General features: G+C 44.8%; 1 protein-coding gene across 42 annotated transcripts in view; it reads left to right on the top strand.

Annotated features, from left to right (window-relative positions):
- Positions 1 to 25,000, top strand: part of herc1 (HECT and RLD domain containing E3 ubiquitin protein ligase family member 1) — a 218,697-nt gene that overhangs the window by 25,487 nt on the left and 168,210 nt on the right. For all 42 annotated transcript variants that reach the window (XR_016492387.1, XR_016492384.1, XR_016492385.1 and 39 more), the window contains exons 10-18: positions 1 to 76; positions 5,063 to 5,234; positions 6,552 to 6,686; positions 7,274 to 7,439; positions 10,005 to 10,130; positions 11,219 to 11,428; positions 12,810 to 12,962; positions 15,746 to 15,878; positions 17,011 to 17,202. The exon at positions 1 to 76 is cut by the window's left edge and continues 69 nt beyond it. Coding sequence is in view for 38 of the 42 variants with exons in the window: in XM_090223301.1 (XP_090079427.1) it covers positions 1 to 76; positions 5,063 to 5,234; positions 6,552 to 6,686; positions 7,274 to 7,439; positions 10,005 to 10,130; positions 11,219 to 11,428; positions 12,810 to 12,962; positions 15,746 to 15,878; positions 17,011 to 17,202 (1,363 nt within the window). In the remaining 4 variants the exon portion in view is untranslated. The remainder of the gene's footprint in view (positions 77 to 5,062; positions 5,235 to 6,551; positions 6,687 to 7,273; positions 7,440 to 10,004; positions 10,131 to 11,218; positions 11,429 to 12,809; positions 12,963 to 15,745; positions 15,879 to 17,010; positions 17,203 to 25,000) is intronic.

Below are 25,000 nucleotides of genomic sequence, written 5' to 3'. Positions count from 1 at the left end.
CTGATTGAGGAGTTGACGGCGACCAGGGTGGTTGACCTCTCCATAGGAGACAGCCACTGTCTAGCTCTCTCACACGGTAAAACAACCCTTTAAAAAATACATGATTATTTTAAATCTATGATGTCAGTGTTTTGCGTGTTTATTGGTTAGAGAGAGACAGAGGTAGAAGGTTAGTAGAGAGAGTGCTGAACGAGCAAGACAGTGGTAGAAGGTAGTAGAGAGAGTGCTGAAAGAGAGAGCCAGAGGTAGAAGGTAGTAGAGAGAGTGCTGAAAGAGAGAGACAGAGGTAGAAGGTAGTAGAGAGAGTGCTGAAAGAGAGAGACAGAGGTAGAAGGTAGTAGAGAGAGTGCTGAAAGAGAGCGACAGAGGTAGTAGAGAGAGTGCTGAAAGAGAGACACGGAGGTAGAAGGTAGTAGAGAGAGTGCTGAAAGAGAGAGACAGAGGTAGAAGGTAGTAGAGAGAGTGCTGAAAGAGAGAGGTAGAAGGTAGTAGAGAGAGTGCTGAAAGAGAGAGACAGAGGTAGAAGGTAGTAGAGAGAGTGCTGAAAGAGAGAGACAGAGGTAGAAGGTAGTAGAGAGAGTGCTGAAAGAGAGAGACAGAGGTAGAAGGTAGTAGAGAGAGTGCTGAAAGAGAAAGACAGAGGTAGAAGGTAGTAGAGAGAGTGCTGAAAGAGAAAGACAGAGGTAGAAGGTAGTAGAGAGAGTGCTGAAAGAGAGAGACAGAGGTAGAAGGTAGTAGAGAGAGTGCTGAAAGAGAGCGACAGAGGTAGTAGAGAGAGTGCTGAAAGAGAAAGACAGAGGTAGTAGAGAGAGTGCTGAAAGAGAGAGACAGAGGTAGTAGAGAGAGTGCTGAAAGAGAGAGACGGAGGTAGAAGGTAGTAGAGAGAGTGCTGAAAGAGAGAGACGGAGGTAGAAGGTAGTAGAGAGAGTGCTGAAAGAGAGAGACAGAGGTAGAAGGTAGTAGAGAGAGTGCTGAAAGAGAGAGACAGAGGTAGAAGGTAGTAGAGAGAGTGCTGAAAGAGAAAGACAGAGGTAGAAGGTAGTAGAGAGAGTGCTGAAAGAGAGAGGTAGAAGGTAGTAGAGAGAGTGCTGAAAGAGAAAGACAGAGGTAGTAGAGAGAGTGCTGAAAGAGAGAGACAGAGGTAGTAGAGAGAGTGCTGAAAGAGAGAGACGGAGGTAGAAGGTAGTAGAGAGAGTGCTGAAAGAGAGAGACAGAGGTAGAAGGTAGTAGAGAGAGTGCTGAAAGAGAGAGACAGAGGTAGAAGGTAGTAGAGAGAGTGCTGAAAGAGAAAGACAGAGGTAGAAGGTAGTAGAGAGAGTGCTGAAAGAGAGAGGTAGAAGGTAGTAGAGAGAGTGCTGAAAGAGAGAGACAGAGGTAGAAGGTAGTAGAGAGAGTGCTGAAAGAGAGAGACGGAGGTAGAAGGTAGTAGAGAGAGTGCTGAAAGAGAGAGACAGAGGTAGAAGGTAGTAGAGAGAGTGCTGAAAGAGAGAGACAGAGGTAGAAGGTAGTAGAGAGAGTGCTGAAAGAGAAAGACAGAGGTAGAAGGTAGTAGAGAGAGTGCTGAAAGAGAGATGTAGAAGGTAGTAGAGAGAGTGCTGAAAGAGAGAGACAGAGGTAGAAGGTAGTAGAGAGAGTGCTGAAAGAGAGAGACGGAGGTAGAAGGTAGTAGAGAGAGTGCTGAAAGAGAGAGACGGAGGTAGAAGGTAGTAGAGAGAGTGCTGAAAGAGAGAGACAGAGGTAGAAGGTAGTAGAGGGAGTGCTGAAAGAGAGAGGTAGAAGGTAGTAGAGAGAGTGCTGAAAGAGAGTGACAGATGTAGAAGGTAGTAGAGAGAGTGCTGAAAGAGAGAGACAGAGGTAGAAGGTAGTAGAGAGAGTGCTGAAAGAGAAAGACAGAGGTAGAAGGTAGTAGAGAGAGTGCTGAAAGAGAGAGGTAGAAGGTAGTAGAGAGAGTGCTGAAAGAGAGAGACAGAGGTAGAAGGTAGTAGAGAGAGTGCTGAAAGAGAAAGACAGAGGTAGTAGAGAGAGTGCTGAAAGAGAGAGACAGAGGTAGTAGAGAGAGTGCTGAAAGAGAGAGACGGAGGTAGAAGGTAGTAGAGAGAGTGCTGAAAGAGAGAGACAGAGGTAGAAGGTAGTAGAGAGAGTGCTGAAAGAGAGAGACAGAGGTAGAAGGTAGTAGAGAGAGTGCTGAAAGAGAAAGACAGAGGTAGAAGGTAGTAGAGAGAGTGCTGAAAGAGAGAGACAGAGGTAGAAGGTAGTAGAGAGAGTGCTGAAAGAGAGAGACAGAGGTAGAAGGTAGTAGAGAGAGTGCTGAAAGAGAGAGACAGAGGTAGAAGGTAGTAGAGAGAGTGCTGAAAGAGAAAGACAGAGGTAGAAGGTAGTAGAGAGAGTGCTGAAAGAGAGAGGTAGAAGGTAGTAGAGAGAGTGCTGAAAGAGAGTGACAGATGTAGAAGGTAGTAGAGAGAGTGCTGAAAGAGAGAGACAGAGGTAGAAGGTAGTAGAGAGAGTGCTGAAAGAGAGAGACGGAGGTAGAAGGTAGTAGAGAGAGTGCTGAAAGAGAGAGACGGAGGTAGAAGGTAGTAGAGAGAGTGCTGAAAGAGAGAGACAGAGGTAGAAGGTAGTAGAGAGAGTGCTGAAAGAGAGAGACAGAGGTAGAAGGTAGTAGAGAGAGTGCTGAAAGAGAGAGACAGAGGTAGAAGGTAGTAGAGAGAGTGCTGAAAGAGAGAGACAGAGGTAGAAGGTAGTAGAGAGAGTGCTGAAAGAGAGAGACAGAGGTAGAAGGTAGTAGAGAGAGTGCTGAAAGAGAGAGACAGAGGTAGTAGAGAGAGTGCTGAAAGAGAGAGACGGAGGTAGAAGGTAGTAGAGAGAGTGCTGAAAGAGAGAGACGGAGGTAGAAGGTTGTAGAGAGAGTGCTGAAAGAGAGAGAGAGGTAGAAGGTAGTAGAGAGAGTGCTGAAAGAGAGAGCCAGAGGTAGAAGGTTGTAGAGAGAGTGCTGAAAGAGAGAGCCAGAGGTAGAAGGTAGTAGAGAGAGTGCTGAAAGAGAGAGCCAGAGGTAGAAGGTAGTAGAGAGAGTGCTGAAAGAGAGAGACAGAGGTAGAAGGTAGTAGAGAGAGTGCTGAAAGAGAGAGACGGAGGTAGAAGGTTGTAGAGAGAGTGCTGAAAGAGAGAGACAGAGGTAGAAGGTAGTAGAGAGAGTGCTGAAAGAGAGAGCCAGCGGTAGAAGGTAGTAGAGAGAGTGCTGAATAAGAGAGCCAGTAGATTAGACCACTAGACCACCCCTGGCAATATAAGATTATTTATTAAGACAGGAAAGGATTTGTCCAGTTTATTGGACAGAGACAGAAAGACAGTAAAGGATTTGTCCAGTTTATTAGACAGAGACAGTAAATGATTTGTCCAGTTTATTGGACAGAGACAGTAAAGGATTTGTCCAGTTTATTGGACAGAGACAGTAAAGGATTTGTCCAGTTTATTGGACAGAGACAGGAAAGGATTTGTCCAGTTTATTGGACAGAGACAGGAAAGGATTTGTCCAGTTTATTGGACAGAGACAGGAAAGGATTTGTCCAGTTTATTGGACAGAGACAGGAAAGGATTTGTCCAGTTTATTGGACAGACACAGTAAAGGATTTGTCCAATTTATTGGACAGAGACAGGAAAGGATTTGTCCAGTTTATTAGACAGAGACAGGAAATGATTTGTCCAGTTTATTGGACAGAGACTGGAAAGGATTTGTCCAGTTTATTGGACAGGGACAGAGAGACAGTAAAGGATTTGTCCAGTTTATTGGACCGAGACAGAGACAGGAAACGATTTGTCCAGTTTATTGGACAGAGACAGAGACAGTAAAGGATTTGTCCAGTTTATTGGACAGAGACAGAAAGACAGGAAAGGATTTGTCCAGTTTATTGGACAGAGACAGAGAGACAGTAAAGGATTTGTCCAGTTTATTGGACAGAGACATGAAAAGGTAGCAGCAGTAACCACCAGCCCAGCCCAGGCAGCAGCAGTAACCACCAGCCCAGCCCACAGTAAAACTGCAGCCTCTAACCACAAGTTAAACACAGTACCTGGAGAGAGCTAGATGTGGGGTAGTATTGACTTATCCTGCTTCAACTGTTTTACTAGAGATTCTCTTGTTTATCTGTAAAGTTCAAACAGGATAAGTCATATATGCTCTTGTTTCTGAAAGGGGAGATTCTTATGACCACATACACATTTCACCCATTACTAATCTCACTTCTTAATCTCACTTCTTCATCTCACTTCTTAATCTCACTTCTTAATCTCACTTCTTCATTTCACTTCTTCATCTCACTTCTTCATCTCACTTCTTAATCTCACTTCTTAATCTCACTTCTTAATCTCACTTCTTCATCTCACTTCTTCATCTCACTTCTTCATCTCACTTCTTAATCTCACTTCTTCATCTCACTTCTTCATCTCACTTCTTCATCTCACTTCTTCATCTCACTTCTTCATCTCACTTCTTCATCTCACTTCTTAATCTCACTTCTTAATCTCACTTCTTCATCTCACTTCTTCATCTCACTTCTTAATCTCACTTCTTAATCTCACTTCTTCATCTCACTTCTTCATCTCACTTCTTAATCTCACTTCTTAATCTCACTTCTTAATCTCACTTCTTAATCTCACTTCTTCATCTCACTTCTTCATCTCACTTCTTCATCTCACTTCTTAATCTCACTTCTTAATCTCACTTCTTAATCTCACTTCTTAATCTCACTTCTTCATCTCACTTCTTCATCTCACTTCTTAATCTCACTTCTTAATCTCACTTCTTAATCTCACTTCTTCATCTCACTTCTTCATCTCACTTCTTAATCTCACTTCTTAATCTCACTTCTTAATCTCACTTCTTCATTTTATTTCTTCATCTCACTTTTTAATCTCACTTCTTAATCGTATTTCTTCATCTCACTTCTTAATCTCACACCACATTTTAAACCACATCGTAACATCCCAAAAATGTTCCCATGATTGGATGATTAAATCAACTTGATGTCTATTTTTCCTCTCGTCTCTCTGTCTCTCCTCCACCTAGACAATGAGGTGTATGCGTGGGGTAACAACTCCATGGGTCAGTGTGGCCAGGGTAACTCCACTGGTCCCATCACCAAGCCGAAGAAGGTGGTTGGTCTGGACGGTGTGGTCATCCAACAGATCTCAGCTGGTACCTCCCACAGCCTGGCATGGACCGCTCTGCCCAGGGACAGGTTGGTGCTGCTACCGGAACGCATAGAAATATAGCATGTAGAAGAGACACGGTGCCCAGGGACAGGTCAGTATAGAAATATAGAAGAGACATGATGCCCAGGGACAGGCCAGTATAGAAATATAGCATGTAGAAGAGACACGATGCCCAGGGACAGGTCAGTATAGAAATATAGCATGTAGAAGAGACACGGTGACCAGGGACAGGTCAGTATAGAAATATAGCATGTAGAAGAGACACGGTGCCCAGGGACAGGTCAGTATAGATATATAGCATTTAGAAGAGACATGATGCCTAGGGACATGTCAGTATAGAAATATAGCATTTAGAAGAGACACGATGCCCAGGGACAGGTCAGTATAGAAATATAGCATTTAGAAGAGACACGATGCCCAGGGACAGGTCAGTATAGAAATATAGCATTTAGAAGTGACACGATACCCAGGGACAGGTCAGTATAGAAATATAGCATTTAGAAGTGACACGATACCCAGGGACAGGTCAGTATAGAAATATAGCATTTAGAAGTGACACGATACCCAGGGACAGGTCAGTATAGAAATATAGCATTTAGAAGAGACACAATGCCCAGAGACATGTCAGTATAGAAATATAGCATTTAGAAGAGACACGATGCCCAGGGACAGGTCAGTATAGAAATATAGCATGGTGAACACACAGCCTGGCATGGACCACTCTGCCCAGGGACAGGTACAGAACCATGGTCTTCTGAGGTCTGCCCCCATCCCAGTCCCCACCCCCCCATCTCAGTCCGACCCCCTCATCCCAGTCCCACCCCCACCCCCCCATCCAAGCCCCACCCCCCAGCCCAGTCCCACCCCCTCATCCCAGTCCCACCCCCCCATTCCAGGCCCCCTCATCCCAGTCCCACCCCCACCCCCCCATCCAAGCCCCACCCCCCAGCCCAGTCCCACCCCCTCATCCCAGTCCCCCCCCCCCGAATCCAGGCCCCCCCATCCCAGTCCCACCCCCCCATTCCAGGCCCCCCCATCCCAGTCCCAACCCCCCATTCCAGGCCCCACCATCCCAGTCCCATCTCTATCCATGGTGCTTCTATGTGGAACGCTGAGTCTGCTGCACCACAACCCTGGACTTCAGACCTCCAGGGGGTCAGTGGGGACTGTTCCTACTGTACACACACACACACACATACACACACACATACACACACACACACACACACACACACACACACACACACACACACACACACACACACACACACACACACACACACACACACACACACACAGTCCCTATGAGATGATAATATTGTTGTGTTTTAATTGGTCGACAGACAGGTGGTAGCGTGGCACAGACCCTACTGTGTGGACCTGGAAGAAAGCACCTTCTCTCACCTGCGTTCCTTCCTAGAGCGCTACTGTGACGGCATCAACAGCGAGGTGCCACCCCTCCCCTTCCCCTCCTCCAGGTAGGTACTGGTACTGCAGGCACCTCAGGGAACCCTACAGCACCGCTCACTGTAAAGACAGGAATGAAATCATTGGAACCTTGTCCAGCTCATAGATACAATGTGTTTAATGGGGTTCCATTCATTCTAAACATTCCGTCCTGAAGACGTGAAATGACAGCAGCCTCCACCACGCTGACTATTCATCTGAGGCATTAACGGTCCCGTAAGACCACGAAAAACACAATAAGGTTTCAGTGTATGTAAACTTCTGACCCACTGGGAATGTGATGAAAGAAATAAAAGCTGAAATAAATCATTCTCTCTACTATTATTCTGACATTTCACATTCTGAAAATAAAGTGGTGATTCTAACTGACCTTAAACGTGGATTTTTTTACTAGGATTAAATGTCAGGAATTGTGAAAAACTGAGTTTAAATGTATTTGGCTAAGGTGTATGTACATTTCTGACTTCAACTGTACATTCTGTAGCATTTTACTGATGCTACAATCAATGAAAACCATTGCATTGCCTTTCTGCTGGGCTTCGTCTTCTGTCTTATCAAGACAGTATCATAACACTCTGACGTACCACTTCATATACAGGGAGCATCACAACTTCCTGAAACTCTGCCTTCGACTGCTGTCCAATCACCTGGCTTTGGCTCTGGCCGGGGGAGTGGCCACCAGTATCCTAGGGCGACAGGCCCGCCCCCTCCGGAACCTTCTCTTCAGACTGATGGATTCCTCTGTTCCTGATGAGATCCAAGAGGTGAACACCGGCTCACACAGTAACCACTAGATCAGCTGCTCCTTTGAAGGGTGTCTGTATACAGCCCGAATGGTAACAATATAGATTTAACTATAAACCCTCAAAACACTACATCTCTACTTACTGGACAACATTACCTTTCAGACTAGTGATGACAATATGGACTCTGGACATGTGAAGCAACAAGGCACAATCTGTTGACTAACTGGTCTGAACTTGACTATTTGCCAGGTCCCTGACCCGTTGGGGTTTTGTCTCTGAGCCAAACCCAGTGTCGCTGTGTTTTGGTTGTCAGGCTGGGATTGAGATCGATAGTCAAGCTGTTGTCTCTTCTCATTGTGTGTTTTGGTTGTCAGGCTGGGATTGAGATCGATAGTCAAGCTGTTGTCTCTTCTCATTGTGTGTTTTGGTTGTCAGGCTGGGATTGAGATCGATAGTCAAGCTGTTGTCTCCTCTCATTGTGTGTTTTGGTTGTCAGGCTGGGATTGAGATCGATAGTCAAGCTGTTGTCTCTTCTCATTGTGTGTTTTGGTTGTCAGGCTGGGATTGAGATGGATAGTCAAGCTGTTATCTCTTCTCATTGTGTGTTTTGGTTGTCAGGCTGGGATTGAGATGGATAGTCAAGCTGTTGTCTCTTCTCATTGTGTGTTTTGGTTGTCAGGCTGGGATTGAGATCGATAGTCAAGCTGTTGTCTCCTCTCATTTTGTGTTTTGGTTGTCAGGCTGGGATTGAGATCGATAGTTAAGCTGTTGTCTCTTCTCATTTTGTGTTTTGGTTGTCAGGCTGGGATTGAGATCGATAGTCAAGCTGTTGTCTCCTCTCATTTTGTGTTTTGGTTGTCAGGCTGGGATTGAGATCGATAGTCAAGCTGTTGTCTCTTCTCATTTTGTGTTTTGGTTGTCAGGCTGGGATTGAGATCGATAGTCAAGCTGTTGTCTCCTCTCATTGTGTGTTTTGGTTGTCAGGCTGGGATTGAGATCGATAGTCAAGCTGTTATCTCCTCTCATTGTGTGGTGCTGTTGTTGTTTATGCCAGACTGTGTTTGAAACACTGTCTGTTGGGGGCCTGTGGTACGAAAAACTGAGTTTGTGGGACATCTCTGTGTAATCAGGCTGTGTTTGAGACACTGTCTGTTAGGGCCTGTGGGACATCTCTGTGTAATCAGGCTGTGTTTGAGACACTGTCTGTTAGGGCCTGTGGGACATCTCTGTGTAATCAGGCTGTGTTTGAGACACTGTGGGACATCTCTGTGTAATCAGGCTGTGTTTGAGACGCTAACACTGTGTTGTCGGGCTCTAACACTGTGTTGTCGGGCTCTAACACTGTGTTGTGTTGTCGGGCTCTAACACTGTGTTGTGTTGTCAGGCTCTAGCACTGTGTCTCTGTGTTGTCAGGCTCTAACACAGTGTTGTGTTGTCGGGCTCTAACACTGTGTCTCTGTGTTGTCGGGCTCTAACACAGTGTTGTGTTGTCGGGCTCTAACACTGTGTCTCTGTGTTGTCGGGCTCTAACACTGTGTCTCTGTGTTGTCAGGCTCTAGCACTGTGTCTCTGTGTTGTCAGGCTCTAGCACTGTGTCTCTGTGTTGTCAGGCTCTAGCACTGTGTCTCTGTGTTGTCGGGCTCTAACACTGTGTCTCTGTGTTGTCAGGCTCTAGCACTGTGTCTCTGTGTTGTCAGGCTCTAACACAGTGTTGTGTTGTCGGGCTCTAACACTGTGTCTCTGTGTTGTCGGGCTCTAACACTTTGTCTCTGTGTTGTCGGGCTCTAACACTGTGTCTCTGTGTTGTCGGGCTCTAACACTGTGTCTCTGTGTTGTCGGGCTCTAACACTGTGTCTCTGTGTTGTCAGACTTTAACTCTGTGTTGTGTTGTCAGGCTCTAACACTGTGTCTCTGTGTTGTCAGACTTTAACACTGTCTCTGTGTTGTCAGGCTTTAACACTGTGCTGTGTTGTCAGGCTCTAACCCTGTGTCTCTGTGTTGTCAGGCTCTAACCCTGTGTCTCTGTGTTGTCGGACTCTAACACTGTGTCTCTGTGTTGTCAGGCTCTAACCCTGTGTCTCTGTGTTGTCAGGCTCGAACCCTGTGTCGTCAGGCTCTAACCCTGTGTCTCTGTGCTGTCAGGCTCTAACACTGTGTATCTGTGTTGTCAGGCTCTAGCACTGTGTTGTCGGGTTCTAACACTGTGTCTCTGTGTTGTCGGGCTCTAACACTGTGTCTCTGTGTTGTCAGGCTCTAACCCTGTGTCTCTGTGTTGTCAGGCTCTAACCCTGTGTCTCTGTGTTGTCAGGCTCTAACACTGTGTCTCTGTGTTGTCAGGCTCTAGCACTGTGTTGTCGGGTTCTAACACTGTGTCTCTGTGTTGTCGGGCTCTAACACTGTGTCTCTGTGTTGTCAGGCTCTACCACTGTGTCTCTGTGTTGTCAGGCTCTAGCACTGTGTCTCTGTGTTGTCAGGCTCTAACCCTGTGTCTCTGTGTTGTCAGGCTCTAACCCTGTGTCTCTGTGTTGTCAGGCTCTAACCCTGTGTCTCTGTTGTGTTGACCCATCTCTGTGTTTTCTCTAGGCTGTGATTGAGACTCTGTCTGTGGGGGCCACTATGCTGTTACCTCCTCTGAGAGAGAGGATGGAGCTTCTCCACTCCCTGCTGCCCCAGGGACCTGACAGATGGGAGAGTCTGTCCAAAGGACAGGTATAGCACATAGATGTATTGCACGTTGGTCTGAACAACGCCATTTACCTGTGACTATATCAATAAGGTCCTAGTTCTATTTAAGCAATAAGGCCCCAGTTCTATTTAGTCAATAAGGCCCTAGTTCTATTTAGTCAATAAGGCCCTAGTTCTATTTAGTCAATAAGGCCCTAGTTCTATTTAGTCAATAAGACCCTAGTTCTATTTAGTCAATAAGACCCTAGTTCTATTTAGTCAATAAGGCCCTAGTTCTATTTAGTCAATAAGGCCCCAGTTCTATTTAGTCAATAAGGCCCTAGTTCTATTTAGTCAATAAGGCCCTAGTTCTATTTAAGCAATAAGGCCCGAGGGAGTGTGGTATATGGTCAATATAGCACGGCTATGGGCTGTTCTTAGCCATGACACAACACAGAGTGCCTGGACACAGCCCTTAGCCGTGGTATATTGACCATATACCACAAACTCCCAAGGTGCCTTATTGCTATTTTATATAACAGGTGGGTCTAATCCTGAATGCTGATTTGGTTAAAACCGCATTCCAGCCGGTGTCTATTCCACAAGTTACCACCGGCTAAATCTATGATGTTAAAATACCTTTTTACTCTGTTCCATCTGACTTCGCAATCCACTGTCTCATCAGCCCAGCCAGGCAATTTATAAACCTGATCTCCGCTATAAAAAGCATCTAGACATAGTCTCACATTTCGTTTTCAACAGCGGAGATTTGTATAAACCTTTCCGTCTGTCACTCTGACATTTGCAACATTGTTTCAATATTCAAATTGAATCTCCAGCCGTCTCATAGTGATGAACGTGTCGGTAGTCGGGTCGGGACAGACGGGCAGGAAGCTTTTCTCAGCCTGTCAAACTCATGAATCAGCATCATCTTTCTGGATTAAAATATACAAAGAAATGTCAAAATATTACGAAGTGCAGGTTTGGGAAAAGCTGCTCCAAACGTTCCCAAGTCAAAATGCTTCCATCGATCGATCGATAGCTGACTTCTGTGTGTCTCTCTTCAGCTGCATCCTGTCCCTGCCTCTGACCCCTGACCTCTAACCTCTGACCCTTGACCCTGTGTTTTCCAGAGGATGCAACTGGACATCATTCTGACTTCGCTCCAGGACCACACCCACGTAGCATCCCTCCTGGGGTTCAGCTGTCCCCCCGAGGCCCCCGAGGCCCTGGCCGCTTCCTGCGGCCTGGACCCCTCTTACGGAGCCCCCGGCACCAACCCTGACACACACCTGGCTGAGATCCTAATGAAGACCCTGCTCAGAAACCTGGGCTTCTACACGGTGAGGAGAGAGGCAGCCTAGTTGTTCCAGATCATTCTGTCTTACAGTGGCTTGCGAAAGTATTCACCCCCCCTTGGCATTTTTCCTATTTTGTTGCCTTTCAACCTGAAATTAAAATAGATTTTTTGGGGGGGTTTGTATCATTTGATTTACACAACACGCCTACCACGTTGAAAATGCTGAATATTTTTTATTGTGAAACAAACAAGAAATAAGACAACTGAAAACTTGAGCATTCATAACTATTCACCCTCCCAATGTCAATATTTTGTAGAGCCACCTTTTGCAGCAATTACAGCTGTAAGTCTCTTGGGGTATGTCTCTATAAGCTTGGCACATCTAGCCACTGGGATGTTTGCCCATTCTTCAAGGCAAAACTGCTCCAGCTCATTCAAGTCGGATGGGTTCATACCACAGATTCTCAATTGGATTGAGTTCTGGGCTTTGACATACATTGTGGGGATGGCGTTCTCGGGGTGATGAGAGGTGTTGGGTTTGCACCAGACATAGCGCTTTCCTTGATGGCCAAAAAGCTACATTTTAGTCTCATTTGACCAGAGTACCTTCTTCCATATTTTTGGGGAGTCTTCCAAATGCCTTTTGGCGAACACCAAACGTGTTTGCTTATTTTTTTCTTTAAGCAATGGCTTTTTTCTGGCCACTTTTCCGTAAAGCCCAGCTCTGTGGAGTGTACGGCTTAAAGTGGTCCTATGGACAGATACTCCAATCCAAGTTTCTGATGTGGCTGTTACTCTGCTAATTCATCTAGCTTCTGATGTGACTGTTACCCTGCTAATTCCTCTAGCTTCTGATGTAGCTGTTACCCTGCTAATTCATCTAGCTTCTGATGTAGCTGTTACTCTGCTAATTCATCTAGTTTCTGATGTGACTGTTACTCTGCTAATTCATCTAGCTTCTGATGTGGATGTTACTCTGCTAATTCATCTAGTTTCTGATGTGACTGTTACTCTGCTAATTCATCTAGCTTCTGATGTGGCTGTTACTCTGCTAATTCATCTAGCTTCTGATGTGGCTGTTACCCTGCTAATTCATCTAGCTTCTGATGTAGCTGTTACCCTGCTAATTCATCTAGCTTCTGATGTGGCTGTTACTCTGCTAATTCATCTAGCTTCTGATGTGGCTGTTACCCTGCTAATTCATCTAGCTTCTGATGTAGCTGTTACTCTGGGAGTCTTTCTCCTGGGTGGTAGATGTAGCTGTTAGTTTATCTAGTTTATCTCATGGGTGGTAGATGTAGCTGTTACCCTGCTCGTTTATCTCCTGGGTGTTATTAAGTAGCAGATCTGTGCTTCTCTCTCTTGTTGCCTGGATATTCATTGTGTGTGTGTGTGTGTGTGTGTGTGTGTGTGTATGTGTGCAGGACCAAGCGTTTGGGGAACTAGAGAAGAACAGTGACAAGCTGCTCCAGGGAACGTCTTCATCAGACAGCAGTCAGCCGGCCCATCTCCACGAGCTGCTCTGCTCTCTACAGAAACAACTGCTGGCATACTGCCACATCAACTGTGTTACTGAGGTACACACACACACACACACACTGGGCATGCACACACACACACACACACACACACACACACACACACACACACACACACACACACACGCTGGGCATGCACACACACACACACACACACACACACACACACACACACACACACACACACACACACGCTGGGCATGCACACACACACACACACACACACACACACACACTGGGCATGCATACACGCACACACACACACACACACACACACACACACACACACACACACACACACACACACACACATACGTTTTCTCAGATATTCTATACTGTGACCATCACAATCCCGTTTACAGAGCTGAAGCTTGACAAAGCAGACCTTTTATGCAACAGGTTTGAGTTTTTATTAATGAATGAAAGATGGTTACCTGTTTATGACGGTCGTATGTCATATGTTTGTGTCCACAACTCTAGTAGTAGTATTAGTTAGTAACATTGTCCTGGTCTATAATACCTCCAGAACTCTAGTAGTAGTATTAGTTAGTAACATTGTCCTGGTCTATAATACCTCCAGAACTCTAGTAGTAGTATTAGTTAGTAACATTGTCCTGGTCTATAATACCTCCAGAACTCTAGTAGTAGTAATAGTTAGTAACATTGTCCTGGTCTATAATACCTCCAGAACTCTAGTAGTAGTAATAGTTAGTTAGTAACATTGTCCTGGTCTATAATACCTCCAGAACTCTAGTAGTAGTATTAGTTAGTAACATTGTCCTGGTCTATAATACCTCCAGAACTCTAGTAGTAGTAATAGTTAGTAACATTGTCCTGGTCTATAATACCTCCAGAACTCTAGTAGTAGTAATAGTTAGTAACATTGTCCTGGTCTATACTACCTCCAGAACTCTAGTAGTAGTAATAGTTAGTTAGTAACATTGTTCTGGTCTATAATACCTCCAGAACTCTAGTAGTAGTAATAGTTAGTAACATTGTCCTGGTCTATATTACCTCCAGAACTCTAGTAGTAGTAATAGTTAGTTAGTAACATTGTCCTGGTCTATAATACCTCCAGAACTCTAGTAGTAGTAATAGTTAGTTAGTAACATTGTCCTGGTCTATAATACCTCCAGAACTCTAGTAGTAGTAATAGTTAGTAACATTGTCCTGGTCTATAATACCTCCAGAACTCTAGTAGTAGTAATAGTTAGTTAGTAACATTGTCCTGGTCTATAATACCTCCAGAACTCTAGTAGTAGTAATAGTTAGTAACATTGTCCTGGTCTATAATACCTCCATAACTCTAGTAGTAGTAATAGTTAGTAACACTGTCCTGGTCTATAATACCTCCAGAACTCTAGTAGTAGTAATAGTTAGTAACATTGTCCTGGTCTATAATACCTCCAGAACTCTAGTAGTAGTAATAGTTAGTAACATTGTCCTGGTCTATATTACCTCCAGAACTCTAGTAGTAGTAATAGTTAGTTAGTAACATTGTTCTGGTCTATAATACTTCCAGAACTCTAGTAGTAGTAATAGTTAGTTAGTAACATTGTCCTGGTCTATAATACCTCCAGAACTCTAGTAGTAGTAATAGTTAGTTAGTAACATTGTCCTGGTCTATAATACCTCCAGAACTCTAGTAGTAGTAATAGTTAGTAACATTGTCCTGGTCTATAATACCTCCAGAACTCTAGTAGTAGTAATAGTTAGTTAGTAACATTGTCCTGGTCTATAATACCTCCAGAACTCTAGTAGTAGTAATAGTTAGTTAGTAACATTGTCCTGGTCTATATTACCTCCAGAACTCTAGTAGTAGTAATAGTTAGTAACATTGTCCTGGTCTATAATAACTCCAGAACTCTAGTAGTAGTAATAGTTAGTTAGTAACATTGTCCTGGTCTATAATACCTCCAGAACTCTAGTAGTAGTAATAGTTAGTAACATTGTCCTGGTCTATAATACCTCCAGAACTCTAGTAGTAGTAATAGTTAGTAACATTGTCCTGGTCTATAATAACTCCAGAACTCTAGTAGTAGTAATAGTTAGTTAGTAACATTGTCCTGGTCTATAATACCTCCAGAACTCTAGTAGTAGTAATAGTTAGTTAGTAACATTGTCCTGGTCTATAATACCTCCAGAACTCTAGTAGTAGTAATAGTTAGTAACATTGTCCTGGTCTATAATACCTCCAGAACTCTAGTAGTAGTAATAGTTAGTAACATTGTCCTGGTCTATAATACCTCCAGAACTCTAGTAGTAGTAATAGTTAGTTAGTAACATTGTCCTGGTCTATAATACCTCCAGAACTCTAGTATTAGTAATAGTTAGTAACATTGTCCCTGTGTTTAATACCTCCACAACTCTAGTAGTAGTAGTAATAGTTAGTTAGTAACATTGTCCTGGTCTATAATACCTCCAGAACTCTAGTAGTAGTAATAGTTAGTAACATTGTCCTGGTCTATAATACCTCCAGAACTCTAGTAGTAGTAATAGTTAGTTAGTAACATTGTCCTGGTCTATAATACCTCCAGAACTCTAGTAGTAGTAATAGTTAGTAACATTGTCCCTGTGTTTAATACCTCCACAACTCTAGTAGTAGTAGTAATAGTTAGTTAGTAACATTGTCCTGGTCTATAATACCTCCAGAACTCTAGTAGTAGTAATAGTTAGTTAGTAACATTGTCCTGGTCTATAATACCTCCAGAACTCTAGTAGTAGTAATAGTTAGTTAGTAACATTGTCCTGGTCTATAATACCTCCAGAACTCCAGCAGTAGTAATAGTTAGTAACATTGTCCCTGTGTTTAATACCTCCAGAACTCCAGCAGTGTGGCTCTGCTCCATAAGCACCTCCAGCTGCTGCTGCCCCACGCTACAGACATCTTCTCCCGCTCCGCCACCCTGCTGCAGGAGAGCTCCTGGAACGGCAGCATCAGAGAGAAACTACGAGGTTATTATGTCTACTACTGTATCACTCTGTCTGTGTCTGTCTGTCTGTCTGTCTGTCTGTCTGTCTGTCTGTCTGTCTGTCTGTCTCCCCCTCTATCTCTCTCTCTCGCTCTCTCTCGCTCTCTCTCTCTCTCCCTCTCTCTCTCTCTCTCTCTCTCTCGCTCTCTCTCTCTCTCTCTCTGTCTCTCTTAATAATAAAGTTATCAAATAAAACAAATGTAATATAATATAAATATTTAATTAAAGTAAAATAAATAACTGATGGTTGATAAGAGATAAGCAGTAATGAACAGTCACTACCGTCATGGGACTTGTATTAATTTAACCCACATAATGCATAGTACATTTCATGCTTTTCTAGGGAGTTTTTCCTAGCCACCGTGCTTCTAATCCTGCATTGCTTGCTGTTTGGGGTTTTAGGCTGGGTTTCTGTACAGCACTTTGAGATATCAGCTGATGTACGAAGGGCCATATAAATACATTTGATTGGATTTGATTTGATGTAAAGACATAAATAATAGTCAAAACCATAATCGTGATTATATTTTGAAAATCGGACCGAATCCGAACCGACTTTAAAAATGGCTAATCGCTCAGCATTAATATCAACCCAGCAGGGATCCAATTTCACCCCTTCTAATATCATCCCAGCAGTGATCCAATTTCACCCTTTCTTTTCTCTTTCTGCCTCTATCTTTTGTATTCTTCTCTCTATCTCTCACTCTCAAACACACAGGCATTGTTGAATCAGAGATGTTTTCATTTCAATGCCAAGAAGAAATGCCTCTCTGTCTATCTCTGTTCTAGATGTGATCTACGTGTCACTTCCTGGTTTATTATCTCTCTGTCTGTCTCTATTCTAGATGTGATCTACATGTCACTTCCTGGTTTATTATCTCTCTGTCTGTCTCTATTCTAGATGTGATCTACATGTCACTTCCTGGTTTATTATCTCTCTGTCTGTCTCTATTCTAGATGTGATCTACATGTCACTTCCTGGTTTATTATCTCTCTGTCTCTGTCCTGGATGAGATGTACATGTCACTTCCTGGTTTATTATCTCTGTCTCTGTCCTAGATGTGATCTACGTGTCACTTCCTGGTTTATTAACTCTCTGTCTGTCTCTGTCCTAGATGTGATCTACGTGTCTGCAGCAGGCAGTATGCTGTGTCAGATCGTCAACAGTCTACTACTACTACCAGTGTCTGTAGCCAGACCTCTGCTGAGCTACCTGCTAGACCTGCTGCCTCCTCTAGACTGTCTCAACAGACTGCTGCCTGCTGCCACACCGTTGGAAGACCAAGAGCTGCAGTGGCCTCTACATGGTGAGGAGATACAGATAGAGCTGTAGTGATCTCTACATGGTGAGGAGATAGAGCTGCAGTGGCCTCTACATGGTGAGGAGATAGAGATGTAGTGACCTCTACATGGTGAGGAGATAGAGATGTAGTGACCTCTACATGGTGAGGAGATAGAGCTGTAGTGACCTCTACATGGTGAGGAGATAGAGCTGTAGTGGCCTCTACATGGTGAGGAGGTAGAGAGAGAGCTGTAGTGGCCTCTACATGGTGAGGAGATAGAGATGTAGTGACCTCTACATGGTGAGGAGATAGAGATGTAGTGACCTCTACATGGTGAGGAGATAGAGATAGAGCTGTAGTGGCCTCTACATGGTGAGGAGGTAGAGATAGAGCTGTAGTGGCCTCTACATGGTGAGGAGATAGAGATGTAGTGACCTCTACAAGGTGAGGAGATAGAGATAGAGCTGTAGTGGCCTCTACATGGTGAGGAGATAGAGATAGAACTGTAGTGACCTCTACATGGTGAGGAGATAGAGCTGTAGTGACCTCTACATGGTGAGGAGATAGAGCTGTAGTGGACTCTACATGGTGAGGAGATAGAGATAGAGCTGTAGTGGCCTCTACATGGTGAGGAGGTAGAGATAGAGCTGTAGTGGCCTCTACATGGTGAGGAGATAGAGATGTAGTGACCTCTACATGGTGAGGAGATAGAGATAGAGCTGTAGTGGCCTCTACATGGTGAGGAGATAGAGATAGAGCTGTAGTGACCTCTACATGGCGAGGAGATAGAGCTGTAGTGACCTCTACATGGCGAGGAGATAGAGCTGTAGTGACCTCTACATGGTGAGGAGATAGAGCTGTAGTGACCTCTACATGGTGAGGAGATAGAGCTGTAGTGGCCTCTACATGGTGAGGAGATAGAGCTGTAGTGGCCTCTACATGGTGAGGAAATAGAGCTGTATTGACCTCTACATGGTGAGGAGATAGAGCTGTAGTGACCTCTACATGGTGAGGAGATGGAGATAGAGGTGTAGTGGCCTCTACATGGTGAGGAGATAGAGCTGTAGTGACCTCTACATGGTGAGGAGATAGAGCTGTAGTGATCTCTACATGGTGAGGAGATAGAGCTGTAGTGACCTCTACCTGGTGAGGAGATAGAGCTGCAGTGGCCTCTACACAGTGAGGAGATAGAGCTGTAGTGATCTCTACATGGTGAGGAGTTGGAGCTGTAGTGATCTCTACATGGTGAGGAGATAGAGATAGAGCTGTAGTGACCTCTACATGGCGAGGAGATAGAGCTGTAGTGACCTCTACATGGTGAGGAGATAGAGCTGTAGTGACCTCTACATGGTGAGGAGATAGAGCTGTAGTGACCTCTACATGGTGAGGAGATAGAGCTGTAGTGACCTCTACATGGTGAGGAGATAGAGATAGAGCTGTAGTGGCCTCTACATGGTGAGGAGATAGAGATAGAGCTGTAGTGGCCTCTACATGGTGAGGAGATAGAGCTGTAGTGGTCTCTACATGGTGAGGAGTTGGAGCTGTAGGGACCTCTACATGGTGAGTTGATAGAGCTGTAGTGGCCTCTACATGGTGAGGAGATAGAGCTGTAGTGGTCTCTACATGGTGAGGAGATAGAGCTGTATTGACCTCTACATGGTGAGGAGATAGAGCTGTAGTGACCTCTACATGGTGAGGAGATAGAGATAGAGGTGTAGTGGCCTCTACATGGTGAGGAGATAGAGCTAGAGGTGTAGTGACCTCTACATGGTGAGGTGATAGAGCTGTACTGACCTCTACCTGGTGAGGAGATAGAGCTGCAGTGGCCTCTACACGGTGAGGAGATAGAGATAGAGCTGTAGTGACCTCTACATGGTGAGGAGATAGAGATAGAGTTGTAGTGATCTCTACATGGTGAGGAGTTGGAGCTGTAGTGATCTCTACATGGTGAGGAGATAGAGCTGTAGTGATCTCTACATGGTGAGGAGTTGGAGCTGTAGTGATCTCTACATGGTGAGGAGATAGAGCTGTAGTGGTCTCTACATGGTGAGGAGATAGAGATAGAGTTGTAGTGATCTCTACATGGTGAGGAGTTGGAGCTGTAGTGATCTCTACATGGTGAGGAGTTGGAGCTGTAGTGATCTCTACATGGTGAGGAGATAGAGGTGTAGTGATCTCTACATGGTGAGGAGATAGAGAGAGTTGTAGTGATCTCTACATGGTGAGGAGTTGGAGCTGTAGTGATCTCTACATGGTGAGGAGTTGGAGCTGTAGTGATCTCTACATGGTGAGGAGATAGAGCTGTAGTGGTCTCTACATGGTGAGGAGTTGGAGTTGTAGTGACCTCTACATGGTGAGGAGATAGAGATAGAGCTGTAGTGGCCTCTACATGGTGAGGAGGTAGAGATAGAGCTGTAGTGGCCTCTACATGGTGAGGAGATAGAGATGTAGTGACCTCTACATGGTGAGGAGATAGAGATAGAGCTGTAGTGGCCTCTACATGGTGAGGAGGTAGAGATAGAGCTGTAGTGGCCTCTACATGGTGAGGAGATAGAGATGTAGTGACCTCTACATGGTGAGGAGATAGAGATAGAGCTGTAGTGGTCTCTACATGGTGAGGAGATAGAGGTGTAGTGGTCTCTACATGGTGAGGAGTTGGAGCTGTAGTGATCTCTACATGGTGAGGAGTTGGAGCTGTAGTGATCTCTACATGGTGAGGAGATAGAGGTGTAGTGATCTCTACATGGTGAGGAGATAGAGAGAGTTGTAGTGATCTCTACATGGTGAGGAGTTGGAGCTGTAGTGATCTCTACATGGTGAGGAGTTGGAGCTGTAGTGATCTCTACATGGTGAGGAGATAGAGCTGTAGTGGTCTCTACATGGTGAGGAGTTGGAGTTGTAGTGACCTCTACATGGTGAGGAGATAGAGATAGAGCTGTAGTGGCCTCTACATGGTGAGGAGGTAGAGATAGAGCTGTAGTGGCCTCTACATGGTGAGGAGATAGAGATGTAGTGACCTCTACATGGTGAGGAGATAGAGATAGAGCTGTAGTGGCCTCTACATGGTGAGGAGGTAGAGATAGAGCTGTAGTGGCCTCTACATGGTGAGGAGATAGAGATGTAGTGACCTCTACATGGTGAGGAGATAGAGATAGAGCTGTAGTGGTCTCTACATGGTGAGGAGATAGAGGTGTAGTGGTCTCTACATGGTGAGGAGTTGGAGCTGTAGTGGCCTCTACATGGTGAGGAGATAGAGATAGAGCTGTAGTGGCCTCTACATGGTGAGGAGGTAGAGATAGAGCTGTAGTGGCCTCTACATGGTGAGGAGATAGAGATGTAGTGACCTCTACATGGTGAGGAGATAGAGATAGAGCTGTAGTGGCCTCTACATGGTGAGGAGATAGAGATAGAACTGTAGTGACCTCTACATGGTGAGGAGATAGAGCTGTAGTGACCTCTACATGGTGAGGAGATAGAGCTGTAGTGGCCTCTACATGGTGAGGAGATAGAGATAGAGCTGTAGTGACCTCTACATGGCGAGGAGATAGAGCTGTAGTGACCTCTACATGGCGAGGAGATAGAGCTGTAGTGACCTCTACATGGTGAGGAGATAGAGCTGTAGTGACCTCTACATGGTGAGGAGATAGAGCTGTAGGGACCTCTACATGGTGAGGAGATAGAGCTGTAGTGGCCTCTACATGGTGAGGAGATAGAGCTGTAGTGGCCTCTACATGGTGAGGAAATAGAGCTGTATTGACCTCTACATGGTGAGGAGATAGAGCTGTAGTGACCTCTACATGGTGAGGAGATGGAGATAGAGGTGTAGTGGCCTCTACATGGTGAGGAGATAGAGCTGTAGTGACCTCTACATGGTGAGGAGGTAGAGCTGTAGTGATCTCTACATGGTGAGGAGATAGAGCTGTAGTGAGGTGATAGAGCTGCAGTGGCCTCTACACAGTGAGGAGATAGAGCTGTAGTGATCTCTACATGGTGAGGAGTTGGAGCTGTAGTGATCTCTACATGGTGAGGAGATAGAGCTGTAGTGACCTCTACATGGTGAGGAGATAGAGCTGTAGTGGCCTCTACATGGTGAGGAGATAGAGATAGAGCTGTAGTGACCTCTACATGGCGAGGAGATAGAGCTGTAGTGACCTCTACATGGTGAGGAGATAGAGCTGTAGTGACCTCTACATGGTGAGGAGATAGAGCTGTAGTGACCTCTACATGGTGAGGAGATAGAGCTGTTGTGACCTCTACATGGTGAGGAGATAGAGATAGAGCTGTAGTGGCCTCTACATGGTGAGGAGATAGAGATAGAGCTGTAGTGGCCTCTACATGGTGAGGAGATAGAGCTGTAGTGACCTCTACATGGTGAGGAGATAGAGGTGTAGTGATCTCTACATGGTGAGGAGGTAGAGATAGAGCTGTAGTGATCTCTACATGGTGAGGAGGTAGAGGTGTAGTGATCTCTACATGGTGAGGAGGTAGAGATAGAGCTGTAGTGGCCTCTACATGGTGAGGAGATAGAGATAGAGGTGTAGTGATCTCTACATGGTGAGGAGATAGAGGTGTAGTGACCTCTACATGGTGAGGAGGTAGAGCTGTAGTGATCTCTACATGGTGAGGAGGTAGAGATAGAGCTGTAGTGATCTCTACATGGTGAGGAGATAGAGGTGTAGTGATCTCTACATGGTGAGGAGATAGAGGTGTAGTGATCTCTACATGGTGAGGAGATAGAGGTGTAGTGACCTCTACATGGTGAGGAGTTGGAGCTGTAGTGACCTCTACATGGTGAGGAGATAGAGGTGTAGTGATCTCTACATGGTGAGGAGGTAGAGATAGAGCTGTAGTGACCTCTACATGGTGAGGAGATAGAGATAGAGCTGTAGTGATCTCTACATGGTGAGGAGGTAGATCATTATTAGAGATAATTATTTCTATGGGTGAATCCTGTGTATCTGGATGTAGGGGACCAGGATGAAGTGAATGGCATCTATGTATTGCCTAGTGGCTGTGTTATGTGTCAGGTTGTCCATCTATGTATAGCCTAGTGGCTGTGTTATGTATCAGGTTGTCCATCTATGTATAGCCTAGTGGCTGTGTTATGTATCAGGCTGTCCATCTATGTATAGCCTAGTGGCTGTGTTATGTGTCAGGTTGTCCATCTATGTATAGCCTAGTGGCTGTGTTATGTGTCAGGTTGTCCATCTATGTATAGCCTAGTGGCTGTGTTATGTGTCAGGTTGTCCATCTATGTATAGCCTAGTGGCTGTGTTATGTGTCAGGTTGTCCATCTATGTATTGCCTAGTGGCTGTGTTATGTGTCAGGTTGTCCATCTATGTATAGCCTAGTGGCTGTGTTATGTGTCAGGTTGTCCATCTATGTATAGCCTAGTGGCTGTGTTATGTGTCAGGTTGTCCATCTATGTATAGCCTAGTGGCTGTGTTATGTGTCAGGTTGTCCATCTATGTATAGCCTAGTGGCTGTGTTATGTATCAGGTTGTCCATCTATGTATAGCCTAGTGGCTGTGTTATGTGTCAGGTTGTCCATCTATGTATAGCCTAGTGGCTGTGTTATGTGTCAGGTTGTCCATCTATGTATAGCCTAGTGGCTGTGTTATGTGTCAGGTTGTCCATCTATGTATAGCCTAGTGGCTGTGTTATGTGTCAGGTTGTCCATCTATGTATAGCCTAGTGGCTGTGTTATGTATCAGGTTGTCCATCTATGTATAGCCTAGTGGCTGTGTTATGTATCAGGTTGTCCATCTATGTATAGCCTAGTGGCTGTGTTATGTGTCAGGTTGTCCATCTATGTATAGCCTAGTGGCTGTGTTATGTATCAGGTTGTCCATCTATGTATTGCCTAGTGGCTGTGTTATGTGTCAGGTTGTCCATCTATGTATAGCCTAGTGGCTGTGTTATGTATCAGGTTGTCCATCTATGTATAGCCTAGTGGCTGTGTTATGTGTCAGGTTGTCCATCTATGTATAGCCTAGTGGCTGTGTTATGTGTCAGGTTGTCCATCTATGTATAGCCTAGTGGCTGTGTTATGTGTCAGGTTGTCCATCTATGTATAGCCTAGTGGCTGTGTTATGTATCAGGTTGTCCATCTATGTATAGCCTAGTGGCTGTGTTATGTGTCAGGTTGTCCATCTATGTATAGCCTAGTGGCTGTGTTATGTGTCAGGTTGTCCATCTATGTATAGCCTAGTGGCTGTGTTATGTGTCAGGTTGTCCATCTATGTATAGCCTAGTGGCTGTGTTATGTGTCAGGTTGTCCATCTATGTATAGCCTAGTGGCTGTGTTATGTATCAGGTTGTCCATCTATGTATAGCCTAGTGGCTGTGTTATGTATCAGGTTGTCCATCTATGTATAGCCTAGTGGCTGTGTTATGTGTCAGGTTGTCCATCTATGTATAGCCTAGTGGCTGTGTTATGTATCAGGTTGTCCATCTATGTATTGCCTAGTGGCTGTGTTATGTATCAGGTTGTCCATCTATGTATAGCCTAGTGGCTGTGTTATGTGTCAGGTTGTCCATCTATGTATAGCCTAGTGGCTGTGTTATGTATCAGGTTGTCCATCTATGTATTGCCTAGTGGCTGTGTTATGTGTCAGGTTGTCCATCTATGTATAGCCTAGTGGCTGTGTTATGTATCAGGTTGTCCATCTATGTATTGCCTAGTGGCTGTGTTATGTATCAGGTTGTCCATCTATGTATTGCCTAGTGGCTGTGTTATGTGTCAGGTTGTCCATCTATGTATAGCCTAGTGGCTGTGTTATGTGTCAGGTTGTCCATCTATGTATAGCCTAGTGGCTGTGTTATGTATCAGGTTGTCCATCTATGTATAGCCTAGTGGCTGTGTTATGTGTCAGGTTGTCCATCTATGTATAGCCTAGTGGCTGTGTTATGTATCAGGCTGTCCATCTATGTATAGCCTAGTGGCTGTGTTATGTGTCAGGTTGTCCATCTATGTATAGCCTAGTGGCTGTGTTATGTGTCAGGTTGTCCATCTATGTATAGCCTAGTGGCTGTGTTATGTATCAGGTTGTCCATCTATGTATAGCCTAGTGGCTGTGTTATGTGTCAGGTTGTCCATCTATGTATAGCCTAGTGGCTGTGTTATGTGTCAGGTTGTCCATCTATGTATAGCCTAGTGGCTGTGTTATGTATCAGGTTGTCCATCTATGTATTGCCTAGTGGCTGTGTTATGTGTCAGGTTGTCCATCTATGTATAGCCTAGTGGCTGTGTTATGTATCAGGTTGTCCATCTATGTATTGCCTAGTGGCTGTGTTATGTATCAGGTTGTCCATCTATGTATTGCCTAGTGGCTGTGTTATGTGTCAGGTTGTCCATCTATGTATAGCCTAGTGGCTGTGTTATGTGTCAGGTTGTCCATCTATGTATAGCCTAGTGGCTGTGTTATGTATCAGGTTGTCCATCTATGTATTGCCTAGTGGCTGTGTTATGTATCAGGTTGTCCATCTATGTATTGCCTAGTGGCTGTGTTATGTGTCAGGTTGTCCATCTATGTATAGCCTAGTGGCTGTGTTATGTGTCAGGTTGTCCATCTATGTATAGCCTAGTGGCTGTGTTATGTGTCAGGTTGTCCATCTATGTATTGCCTAGTGGCTGTGTTATGTGTCAGGTTGTCCATCTATGTATAGCCTAGTGGCTGTGTTATGTATCAGGTTGTCCATCTATGTATTGCCTAGTGGCTGTGTTATGTATCAGGTTGTCCATCTATGTATTGCCTAGTGGCTGTGTTATGTGTCAGGTTGTCCATCTATGTATAGCCTAGTGGCTGTGTTATGTGTCAG

This window comes from Oncorhynchus mykiss, chromosome 26 (genome assembly GCF_057628025.1).
Source record: "Oncorhynchus mykiss isolate SJ-2025 chromosome 26, ASM5762802v1, whole genome shotgun sequence".
In the NCBI taxonomy this organism is placed as follows: Eukaryota; Metazoa; Chordata; class Actinopteri; order Salmoniformes; family Salmonidae; genus Oncorhynchus; species Oncorhynchus mykiss.
Note: the sequence above shows the minus strand (reverse complement) of the source record. Positions and strands in the feature narration are given on the sequence as shown.